We start from the raw sequence: 12,108 nt of genomic DNA, 5'->3' as shown, positions 1-12,108 counted from the left end.
CGAACTTTCCTTTCAAATCAAATACCTATAAAATTTTAAGTTTACCAGATAAAAAGACAATATACTTTTAAAAAATAAACTTACTTTCTCAGATTTAAAAAAAAATTTTTTTAATTGATTTTTTAGAGAGAGAGAGAAAGGGACAGATAGAAACATCGATGAGAGAGAGAAACATCTAACCCGGGCATGTACCCTGACTAGAAATTGAACTGGGACCTCTTAGTCCATGGGACAATGCTCAATCCACTGAGCCACAGTGGCTGGGCCCCAGATTTTCATTTAAATAGAAGAGCATGAAATTCCTTTTAAGTTTAAGACACAGGTCAATTTATATGAAACATAATGTCATATCCCTTATTAAAAATTTAAAGTTTCCTTAGAAAATGAATACTGATGGCATATTATATAAATGTCTGTTTGGAACATTAAAACAATGAATCAGAAATGTCCTTGAGACTTAATATTTCCATAGTTGGAGGAGGGAAATCTGTATTTAAGCATTTGATAGAGAACAATGAATTACCTTTGAAGTGAAATAAAGGTGTTATTTTCTCCCACTTATCATGCCACACTCATCAATATCTGACATAAGTAGTAAACTTTCTTGATCTGTTCAGCTGCTTAAATATCTTAAGAGTCCAATTTTTACTTTCATTTCAGTCTATTACTTCACAATCATCATGAATCTTATCATCAGAGGATGATTAAAAAATAAATACATGAAGTAGAGCAAAAATCAAGGAAAATTAATGTTTTTAAATTTAAATTTCCACTTGTGGTTGAGTTCCAAGTCATTTATCAAACAACAATATTCACTATTTATAGTATTCTTTTTTTTTCCCCTCACCGGAGGACATTTTTTTCCATTTTTTGTTCAGATAGAGTGGGGAGAGAGAGGAAGAGAGAGAGAGAGAAATATCAACATGAAAGGGACACATTGAGTGGCTGCCACCCGCACGACCAGCCAGTGCTGGGGACAAACTGCAACCGAGGCACACGTCCTTAGTGGGAACCAAACCCAGGTCTCTCTGGACCTCAGGCCGACACTCTAACCGCTGAGCCAAACCAGCCAGGGCACTTATAGTATTCTTTATGGGAGAAATTGATTGGATAGAATAAAATAAAAGACCGGTCTTAACCCACTAAGTGGTTGTCAATTAATAGTATTGACAACAATATATGGCAGGAAATCCTAAATAAGGCATTTGTTTATAATAGAAAGAGACTAAACTTAAAATAAAAAATAAATTTTTCACTCTAACAAATCTTGGTTAAGTTAACCTTTGAACCTTAGATATCTAACTCACGGCACCTTCATGAGAATTAAATGAGAAAATTCATGTGAGAGCTTTTTGTTAACTGTAAGCATTATACAAAAGAAAGGTAACAATAAAGGAATTTAGCAGCAGAAGAAATCATTATAAGCAGGTCTTAAATTGGAAGGATTTCTACACGTTGAAAAGTAAAGAAAGGCATTCAGACATGAAGAACTATCAATAAGGATAGTTAGGTAGGTAGTATGAATGAAGCTAAGAATACTTTAAAGGCCCTAGCCAGTTTGGCTCCTACCTGAGGATGAAAAAGTTGCAGGTTCAATTCCTAGTCAAGGGCACAAGATTCAGTTGCAGGTTTAATTCCCAGCCCCCATCAGGGTCACGTGGGAGGCAACCAATCAGTGTGTCTCTCTCACATAGATGTTTCTCTCTCTTTCTCCCTTCCTCCCTCCAACTCTATCTAAAAATCAATGGAAAAATATCCTTGGGTGAAGATTTAAAAAAAAGAATGCTTTTAAGGGAACAGTAAGAGAAAAACTAGGAAGGTGGTTTGTAGGGGAACATAAATATAAGGTTAGAATTCAGAAGTCACCAGCATAGCTTACCTTTCAACATGTCGATATCATCACGTTCTATTTCAGCCATCCATTTGGGTGGTGAGCTAGTAATAGGCTGTCAAAAAATAAGTATATATCCATTCAGATACATACAAAATATGAAGAGACCCCACTCTTCCTTCTTATAAGTAGCTTGTCACACAGCAGTCAGGTTGTTGGAAAATACTGGCAAATTATACTTTCTAAAACCCAGATTTCTCCAGATTCAGATATAGCCTATAGTCACCTTACAAAATAATACTGCTCATCCTTTTTTTTTAAATCCTCACCAGAGGACATTTTCCCATTTTTGTTCAGAGAGGGAGGGAAGGGGAGAGAGAGAGAGAGAGAGAGAGAGAGAGAGAGAGAAACATCAATGTGAAAGGGACACATTGAGCGGCTGTCTCCCGCACAACCCCAACCGGGGCCGGGGACAAACTGCAACCGAGTTACGTGCCCTTAGCGGGAACTGAACCCGGGTCTCTCTGGACCTCGGGCCAACGCTCCAACTGCTGAGCCAAACCGGCCAGGGCATACTGCTCATCCTTAAAGTTGGTCTCAGAGAAATGATCTTGGAAGAATTCATTCTGACTACTGTTACTGTTTTATGCATAACAGGCTAGCATAGCAATTATTTTAAACTCAGTCTGGTGAAAGCCTCCAACTGAAACATTTGAAATAATGATCAGTAACATTCTCTAGCAGAGAAGATTCAAAGAAGAATGGAGAATGAGAAAATCCTCAATCTGCAAGAAGACCGTAATGATCATCACTTGAAATTTCATTTTATGGTAGATGTTTTAGAAAACTTAAGAATTTTAAGTTATCTTCTCATTTCTGAAAGTGAACTTACAAAATTTGAAAGAGCCCATTCTTAGAATAGCTTTGGGCAACAGTTTTCAATCCTAGTTGTATGTAAGAATCATCTATGATGTAACAACAAAAAATACAAATGACCTGGCCATACCCTAGATGCACTGATTTAGAATATCAGTGGTTGGGGGAGGGTGCAGTGAAGAGAACAGAGCAAAGGACATTATGGACATTACATATGTATTTTTTTTTCTTTATTGATTTTAGAGTGAGAGGAAAGGAAAGTGGGAGAGAGAGAGAGAGAGAGAGAGAGAGAGAAACATTGATGAGAGAGAACATTGACTGTCCGCCTCCTACATGCTCCCCACTGGGGATCAGACCCACAATCTGGGCATGTGCCCTGACCAGGAATCAAACCAGTGACCTCTTGGTGCATGGGTTGCCGCACAACCACTGAGCCACACCAGCTGGGCATTACATATGTATTTTTTAAAGTCTCCACAGCTGCATACTAATGATTCTGTTGTGCAGGTAGGGGTGCAGTTGAGAAACATTACTTCAACTTTGAGCCCTTTTACTTTTTAAAAAATTAACATTTACTTGGCACTATGGGACAAGCAAAACACTTACATGCATTATGTCATTTAATTTCCAAATCAACCCTATGAAGCAGGTATTACTACCCTTTCATTTTACAAATGAAAAAAAATGAAATGTACAAGCAGATTATAAATCACTTGGCTCAGGTCACACAGCTGGTGGAGCCAACATTCAAAATCCACGTAGTGTGAGTTCAGAAACTACTACTCTGTACTACCTTCCCTAGAAAGCTCTAGGTCAGCCCTGGCCAGTTTGGCTCAGCGGTTAGAGTGTCGGCCTGCGGTCCGGAGAGACCCGGGTTCGGTTCCCGCTAAGGGCACGTACTTCGGTTGCAGTTTGTCCCCGGCCCTGGTTGGTCGTGTGGGTGGCAGCCACTCGATGTGTCCCTTCACGTCAATGTTTCTCTCTCTCTCTCCCTTCCTCTCTCTCCCTCCCACTCTATCTGTACAAAAAAAAAAGAAAGCTCTAGGTCAAATTCACCATTTCTGGAAAAAGATTATCCCAGGGGATCTTACCCTGGAGTCCTGGGATGACTCCAAACCCCTAGAATCAAAACTCAATATATATGTGCATACTTCTAGGGAAATGGTATAGCTACTTAATCAGATTTTTAAAAAATACAATACTATATTAAAGTTATTTAAAAACCACTTAATTTTATTTACAACTCAAAATATTTAGTTGTTACCAAATACACTTAACTAAACTGAAAAGTTACTATGAATGAGAATGTAAGAAAATTAAATCAGGTACTTTCTACTCCATCTACTAGACAAAAGCTGATCTAATAATAATAGCTACCATGTATTGTTATGTCCCAGATACAATGCAAAGTGTTTAACATGCCCTATGGCATTAAGAATCCTATGACGGCCCTGGCCGGTTTGGCTCAGTGGTTAGAGCGTCGGCCTGCGGTCCTGAGAGACCCGGGTTCGGTTCCCGCTAAGGGTGCGTGCCTCGGTTGCAGTTTGTCCCCGGCCCTGGTCGGTTGTGCGGGTGGCAGCCACTCGATGTGTTCCTTTCACATCGATGTTCTCTCTCTCTCTCTGTTCCTCTCTCTCCCTCCCACTCTACCTGAACAAAAAATGGAAAAATGTCCTCGGGTGAGGATAAAAAAATAAAATAAAATAAAATAAAGAATCCTATGACATAGTTTCAGATGAGAAAACTAAGGCTCAAAAATGTCAGAAATCTTGCTGAAGTCACAGATAGGTAAGAAGCAGATGCAGGATTCAAATCCAAGAGTGTCTGACTCCAAAGCCCTACGCTATTCTGAACTCCTCCTACTTAGGTCTTACTGAATGCTAATGGAGCACAGGCCAGCTTATATACAACCTTAGCTCTTGAAAAAAATGAAAGAGGCTACGAAGTCAGACTCCCTCTGAACAAATACTTTCATCGGACCTGAAAGCCACAGGTCCAGAGGGACCTTAGCATTTAATTCAGTACCTTTAACTCTAATATTGATTACAGAATGCTGAGCATATAGTAAGGTACTGTAAATGTTATATTACAAATCCCCAATGTTATGGTTTAATGGAGAGTATGAGCCTTTTAATCAGACAGGCTGGCATTCAAGTCCTGGCCTATCACCCACTAGGACTTAAGCAAGTAACTTATCTTTCAAGTATCTCTGTCAGTCAGTGCTTTTAACATTGGGCTGAAATGCTTCTAAGCGTGATGTTAAGAGTGTGGATGCTAGCCCAGCTGGACAGGCTCAGTTGGTTGAACACTGTCCTGTGCACCAAAAGGTTTGCTAGTTTGATTCCCTGTAAGGGCACAAACCTGGGTTGCAGGTTTGATCCCCGGTTGGGAAGCTTATGGCAGGTAACCAATTGATGTTTCTCTCATCACACATCCATTTTCTCTTTCTCTCTCTCAAGCATGTCCTCAGGTAAGGATTGAAAAAAAAAAAAAAGTGGATGCTAGTAATAAGACTAATGGATTCAAAGCCCGATTCTGCCATGTATAGCCTATAACCTTGGGTAACCCACTTACTTTCTCTGTGCCTGTAAAAGGCCTCATATAGTTTTGTGCAGATTAAAAAAATATATGTAAAGTGCTTAGAACAGTGCCTGGCACATGGCACTACCATGTAAGTGGTAGCTAATATTATAATCATCATATTCTCTGGGCTGTGGGAATATAGAAGAGAACATATGTATAGCATTTAGCACAGTGCCTGCTGTCCTGGAAGCAGAAAAGTTATGGCTCTAATGGACATCTTCCTTCAGTTTCTGTGAACCACTGAGAAATTTAAAAAATCCTCTAAGGAGGTATAAGTTAAGGTCATAATACATCACATAAACAAAAAAGAAAAGCTTCAAGATCATAGTTTGGGCAAAAAGAATGCTGGCATTACATTAAATATTTCAACTGCCTTACATTAAAAGCTTTCCAGCTAAGCAAAGAGGCTAATAGACAAAGGTCAAAATGCCAAAACAGAGCTTTGGACCGAGGAAGACATTATCATCAATTGACAATAATATAAACAGATTTCCAGGGCTGTAGTTACAAAGTGATTTAAAGACCATGACATTATTTTTGAAAACAAAGAAAGAAGAGACATTTGAGCTTTTACCAAGGAGCAAAACAGTGGATAAACTTCATTAGGTAAGTAAAATATTACTTACACTCTTGAAAGAAGCTGCAAATTCAGCAACACCTGGTACTAAAAAGAAAAAATACAACATTATTTATTCAATAAACATTTTAGTGTCCCAGACATAGAGGATTAAAATAATAAGAAAACAGCCTTGTCTTCAAGGAACTTCCTGTCAATAACTATATTACTTAAGTAATAATCACCACCACGATCACCACCACCACCACCAAAAAAAGAAGATACAGAAAAAGCTTCTCAGAGAAAATAGCTCAATAAAACATTGAAGGATCAGGAACTAGCTGAATGGGTGGGTGGTAAGATACAGTATCTCTTACCAAATAAAAGTTTAATTTTCCTTTATAAGTATGCTGTTCTGCCAATTCAATTGTTTATTTAAATGTCTTATGGGAAGAATCATTAAAAAAAAAACACACACACACACACACAGAAAAATAAAAAATAGGTATTTAAAAATAAAATGTTCAATTTCACTTAGAGAAATACAAACTAAAAATAAAGATCAGTAACATTCAATATCAGCTACCATGTAAGTAAATGGGCGCTCTCATACAGTCATCCTCTTCCATGTGCACAAAGCTATTTGTGCAAGAAAATTATTAATTTATAATATCAAAAATTGGATATAATTTCAGTTTCCAAATAGGGTATGAATACATAAACTACAGTACAGCTATACATTGAAATACTTTAAAAGAATGAAGTAGGTCCACACCTACTGACATGAAAGAATCCATTCATAACTTACTCCTACTAGGTGGAATAAGTTAAGCAGTAAACCATGTACATATGACCCCATTGTTATACCCCCCGCAACAAAAACAAAACAAAACAAAACAAAAAAACTCTATATATTTAAAAATACATATGTAATTGCTTATTTGAATAAGTATAAAAAAAGGTCAAAAGGATTGCACCAAACTATTAATGGTGATTTTATAAGAGTGCTTTAAGGGATGAGGAAATACATTACATATCTCTGTATTGTCTGAACTTATGAGAGATATTTTTAAAAAATTATTTTTTTAAAGGATCCCTATCATTTCCCAAGTTGCATTGTGTCCTGAAAAAATTAAACCTCCAAATATCTATTCTTAACGTTGGATCACAGAATTCATTTTCATCCCTTTGAAGTAAAATTAAAAATTTAATATTACACTTAATGATACCTCTTCAAAAATCTCCCTCAATGTAGCAGTGGTTCTCCTGCATTGATTCTGACATAAAGAAATAAAAAACTTACATTGTTCTGGCCAAAGGTCTGGTGAGGCACGGTCAAGTTTTTCAAAACTTAACAAAGATGCTTCCAGATCCGTCCCTAGAACAAAACACCCAGATGAACCAAGAAGATACAAAACATGTTAATTTATATTTTAAAACATTTCAATAACATAGAACATAACATACTGGAATACTGACCTGGAAGTCTAGATATCTGAGTTCTATAACTACAAATAAATGTTATACAAATGAATTATTCTGCCTCGTCAAACCTCACTTTTCTGATCTCTCATGTTTCAGTGAGGTGTTAGAAAAAATGAGTATCAGCAAAATCCCCTGCACCTTCACTCATACTCTTAGAATTTCCTCCAGTTACAATCAATTAAGTATCCCTGCTCTCAAGAAAAACTAGGGTTCTAAATTCTATCTTCTCTTGCTCTGTCAAAGACATCATGAATAATATCTTTCTTGAACAATCAGTTTCTACTATCTCTACTGGCTCATACTCAACAGTAAGCAAGCCTGCTCTAGAATTTTCCTTCTTTGAAAAAACTCTTCCTTGACCCTATTACCTCCTCACTACTCCTTCACTCAAAAGTCCTTGAGTTGTCTGTCTATCCTGCTGTCTCCACTTCCTCACCTCGCATTCGCTCCTTAACCCATGACAATCAGGCTTCTGTTTCTATATACATGGAAACTGCTGTTTTCAAGGTTATCTCTGACCTATGTGGCTAAATCCAGAGGTAACTTCTCTGTTCTTTTATGTTATCTCTTTGCAGCTTTCACCCACTGACCACTCTCCTTGAAACAGTCTACTTCCAGCTTCTATAAAACCACTATGCTGCTTTTTCTCCTTCCTCACTGACCCCTTCCTCAGTCTCCATTCTAAGCTGGTTTCACTCTCTACCTAAAGTCTCCTAAGAAGATCTCCTCTAATCCCATAACTTTTACCATGCCATATTTATATTTATTTATTTCCAGTCCCAATCTTTCCCTGAACTTCAGAGTTATATATCTAACTAGCTATTTGACATCTCTCTCTATTTACATGTTTGAAAATCCCTTATTTCTAATATGTTCAAAACATACTCTTCCAGGCCTCTAGATCTCAAGAAATTGCACTACCACGAACCCCAGTTCTCAAAAACACAGATGCCATCCATTCTTCATGCCTCCCTTTCCTTTACCCTTTCATAACCAACTATTTGTAAATCCACTAGTTTCTAGCTCCAAAATACACCCTGAAACCAAATTAATTAACCAAGTAGTCTCCAGGACCACCTCAATAACTTTTTAAAAGGTCTCCTTTTTCTCATTCTTACCCTTTCCCCTCCATAACCCCAAATCTATTCACAAAGTAGCTAGAACTGATTTTTTTTTAAATGCCAATCAGTTCATGTCACTCTCCAGCTTAAAGAACTTCTTCCCAGCTAAATTTGTAAATTTGTATCTACCATGCACTATAAAATCCTACATGATCCAGCCTAATTCTTTGACATCATTTCCTCTCCACACTTGCTTGGGCACACAATAGATACTGGATATTAACAACAACAGTTAACATTTGTGGAGTACATACTGTATGTTCAGTATGCTAACTAGTTGCATAAATTATTTCATTTAATTACACAAATAGTTTTTAACATTTTCTGATAAGCTACATCTTTTGAAATCTAAGGAGGGGAAAAAGGCTATGGACTCACTCCCCAGTTCAATATGAACTTTTCTCTAAATTGAATTTTTCTCCCAAATATTTTAAGAAAAATTCCAGTGGCATTCTAATTGGTCAAGAACAGAACCCTAATAAATTGCCTTAATTAAAGCATCCAAAAATGGTAAGAAAGAAAATTTGTGTGCAACACAAAGTATAAATTTTCAAATTCCAAGGAATGTTACAAATGGGAAGTCAACCATAACAAAAATAAACTTATTGCAGGTAGAAGCCAATAACGAACAAGGGTGGCCTTATGAAAACCACAATAGGAGGCATAACTCAGACTCTGCTGTGAGTCTTACTCTCATAAATTAAGTAATTACATGGCTTTCCTTGATTTCGTTTTCTCCTTTTCAAAAAAGTCCTAGCAAATTTAGTATTAAAAAGACAAATGAGGCCCTGGCCAGGTAGCTCAGTTGGTTAGAGTGTCATCCCAATAAAACAAGGTTTCAGGTTTGATTCCCCAGCCAGTGCACATACAAGAATCAACCAATGATACATAAATAATTGGAACAACAAATTGATCCCAATTAAAACATCACTCAATTAAAAAAGAAAAAGACAAATGAGTAAATGACCTCGTCCTTTTCAAATCAACATTATTTGAATTAAATTTTAAAGACAAGGACAGATACACTAAAAATAGAAGTGAGAGAGCTAGGCAATGGAATATTTTAGGATAATATACTTATTTAGAAACTGAATTTAAGTTCAAAGTGCTAGATGTGATTTTGTCAGATTAAAAAAAAATTAGGTGGAGGAATGAAACTTTGTAAAAGATGAGACCAAAAACTTTTTCAAATAAAGAGTGCAAAGTAACAATGGAGATGGCTAGATCAAAGGAAAAAATATATAATGTTTCCAATATTCTTCCCAGCTAAAGAAAGGAAAAGAAATTGAGAGAAGAGGGGAGATGAATCAAACACAAGGAACACAGCTCTAAAATCTCCAAAACTGTAAGGCTGGTGTGGCTCAGTGGTTGAGCATTGACCCATGCACCAAGAGGTTGCTGGTTCAATTCCCAGTCAGGGCACATGCTGAGGTTGTGGGCCAAATCTCCAATGGATGGCATGCAGGAGGCAGCTAATCAATGTTCTCTCTCATCAATGTTTCCATTTCTCTCACCCTCTCCCTTCCTCTTTCTAAACAATAAAGAAAAAAATAAAATAAAATCTCTAAAACTTATAAATAAACTAAAATTAACTAAACTCATAATAAACTAAAATTTTTGACAGAAATTACTCCTACTGTCACTTAGATTTTTTTTTTAATTATGGTAAAATATACATGAAAAAATTTACCATTTTAACCATCTTTAAGTGTCATTAAGTACATTCCAATGTTGTACAACCATCATCACAATCCATCTCCAGAACTTTTTCACCCTCCCGAACTGAAACTCTGTACTCATTAAACAATAACTCCCCATTCCCTTAGCTAACTATTAAATGCCACCCCTCCCCTTTTTTTCCTGGCTAGAGAAAGACATTTTAACTGGAGGGCACCCAGGCAGGAGAATCTCTTTTGACTCTGAACACCCATAATTTCTTATACAGTCTACCTGCACTCAAAAAACTTAAGACTCAATTTACTTTGAAACTGAAGCCAAAGTAACATATTATTTATGTATATATCAAACCATTCTTTCAATTATGAACAAGACAGACATAGAATTTATAATCCTGTGTGAGAGGGGCAAAGTTAATAGAATAACTATGCTGACAATGAAAGTACTAAAACACTGAACAGTGGTGAAAAGAGGCAAATCTAGATACTGTGTTCTGAGAAAGCCTCTCCCGAGGTGACATCTAAAATAAGACCTGAAACTGCAAGAGTTTACATGTCTGATTAATCTTTTCCTCTCCCAAAGCACCTAGCATTATGCCTGTCGTATAGTAGATGGTCAATACAGCTTTCTTGCCCTCAATTTCCTCATTCCTGAAATGAACTTCCAAGATTTCCTTCCAAACACAAAATGTGCGAGTTTGAGGAGGATAAACTACGTATCAATGAAATGGATGTGGGGATGGGGGCGGTAGAAGCAAAAACTGAGTTCAGAAATGACTGTAAGACCCTAACTCTCTAAAGAAGAATCGGGTGCAAAAGCACATGAGTACACCAAAAGCACTTAGCTGCTAAGATGACTTGCATCTTAGACAATATACAAGCAGAAAACGTTCATTCACTCAGCCTGAGGAAACATACAGCAGAAGCATGAGAGGCTGAGACGTGTACAAGACTACACTAAAAAGCTCAATTCCCATTTTCCTTGGGACTCTTATGGCGAGGGGCCAGGAAGGTCCCCCAATTCTCTAGCTTCCAGGACAATAGTACCAATCTGGAGAGAAAGAAATCTGTTTCCCTTGCGGTTCAGTCCCAGGATGAAGTCAGCCACCAATCCCAGCTAGGGCTGGAGAAAATCGTTCCACATGATCAAAGATAAGAAAACCGACCCCTTCAATGGGGCGCCCCAGAAGAAAGCTACAATAAGGCACATCCTTTCCCCCAGCAGTATCTCCTCCTCCGCCCTTAGTGAAGCTGGCGCTAAGGGAGCGGCAGGGCCGGGGATGGGTCTCTCGTGGGTGTCCGCCTCCACCCGTCTGATACACAGCAGAGAAACTGGGCACCTCCGGAGCAGCTACGAAGAATCGGAGAACTGAAGACGCACCTGCATCCCAAGGAAGAGAAGTGGAAGGGAAAGAGAGGAGCTCAAGAAAGAAGTGTAAGTTCGATGGGCGGAAGCCGCCGGGGAAGCAGGCGAAGGATCCCTAAACCGGCTCTTACCCTCTGTGGGAGACGCCATCTTCCAACCCATGTCACGTGATGTGGCCAACCGTCGGCGGGAAAGCTAGGACCCACAAGCCACGCCCCCAAAGAGAAACCCTATCCCCAACTCCTAGTCCCATCTCGCCCCCCCCACCACGCCTCAATAGGGCAATCTTTGACTGACCCCGCCCCCGATGCTGGCCACACCCCTTCACACTCAGGATGTGGTGGAGCGCCGGCAAAATTCTAGGAAGGTTTTATTTACTTTCCTCAGTGAGGGGGTGGGGCCGCACTCATGCCTGTGGCCAATCAGGGTTCCCGGCTAGGGGGCGGCTTCCCTGAGTGCTGAATATAGAGCACCCAAGTTAGGGGCGTCTTCCCTACCTCCGCCAACAGAATTTGCTGAGGTGGGATAGGGGCGAGAGCTCTTTCACTTCTGACCAATCGCCTATCCCCAAAACTGGGAGTGAGGGGTGGAGTCAGGAGTTATGGCGAATGATT

The 12,108-nt window shown here is 38.6% G+C and overlaps 1 protein-coding gene across 10 annotated transcripts in view; it reads right to left on the bottom strand.

Annotated features, from left to right (window-relative positions):
- Window positions 1-11,833, bottom strand: part of LIN52 (lin-52 DREAM MuvB core complex component) — a 107,303-nt gene extending 95,470 nt beyond the window's left edge. For 5 of the 10 annotated variants that reach the window (XR_004960923.1, XR_004960924.1, XR_004960925.1 and 2 more), the window contains exons 1-4: window positions 11,626-11,833; window positions 7,150-7,224; window positions 5,917-5,954; window positions 1,880-1,946 (exon numbers count right to left, since the gene is read on the bottom strand). Coding sequence is in view for 2 of the 10 variants with exons in the window: in XM_036272480.1 (XP_036128373.1) it covers window positions 1,880-1,946; window positions 5,917-5,954; window positions 7,150-7,224; window positions 11,626-11,656 (211 nt within the window). In the remaining 8 variants the exon portion in view is untranslated. The remainder of the gene's footprint in view (window positions 1-1,879; window positions 1,947-5,916; window positions 5,955-7,149; window positions 7,225-11,625) is intronic. The other 5 variants (XR_004960921.1, XR_004960920.1, XR_004960918.1 and 2 more) reach the window with 1 other exon arrangement.
- Between the last annotated feature and the right edge of the window lie 275 nt (window positions 11,834-12,108).

The sequence above is a fragment of the Molossus molossus genome, unplaced genomic scaffold, assembly GCF_014108415.1.
Source record: "Molossus molossus isolate mMolMol1 unplaced genomic scaffold, mMolMol1.p scaffold_m16_p_1, whole genome shotgun sequence".
In the NCBI taxonomy this organism is placed as follows: Eukaryota; Metazoa; Chordata; class Mammalia; order Chiroptera; family Molossidae; genus Molossus; species Molossus molossus.
Note: the sequence above shows the minus strand (reverse complement) of the source record. Positions and strands in the feature narration are given on the sequence as shown.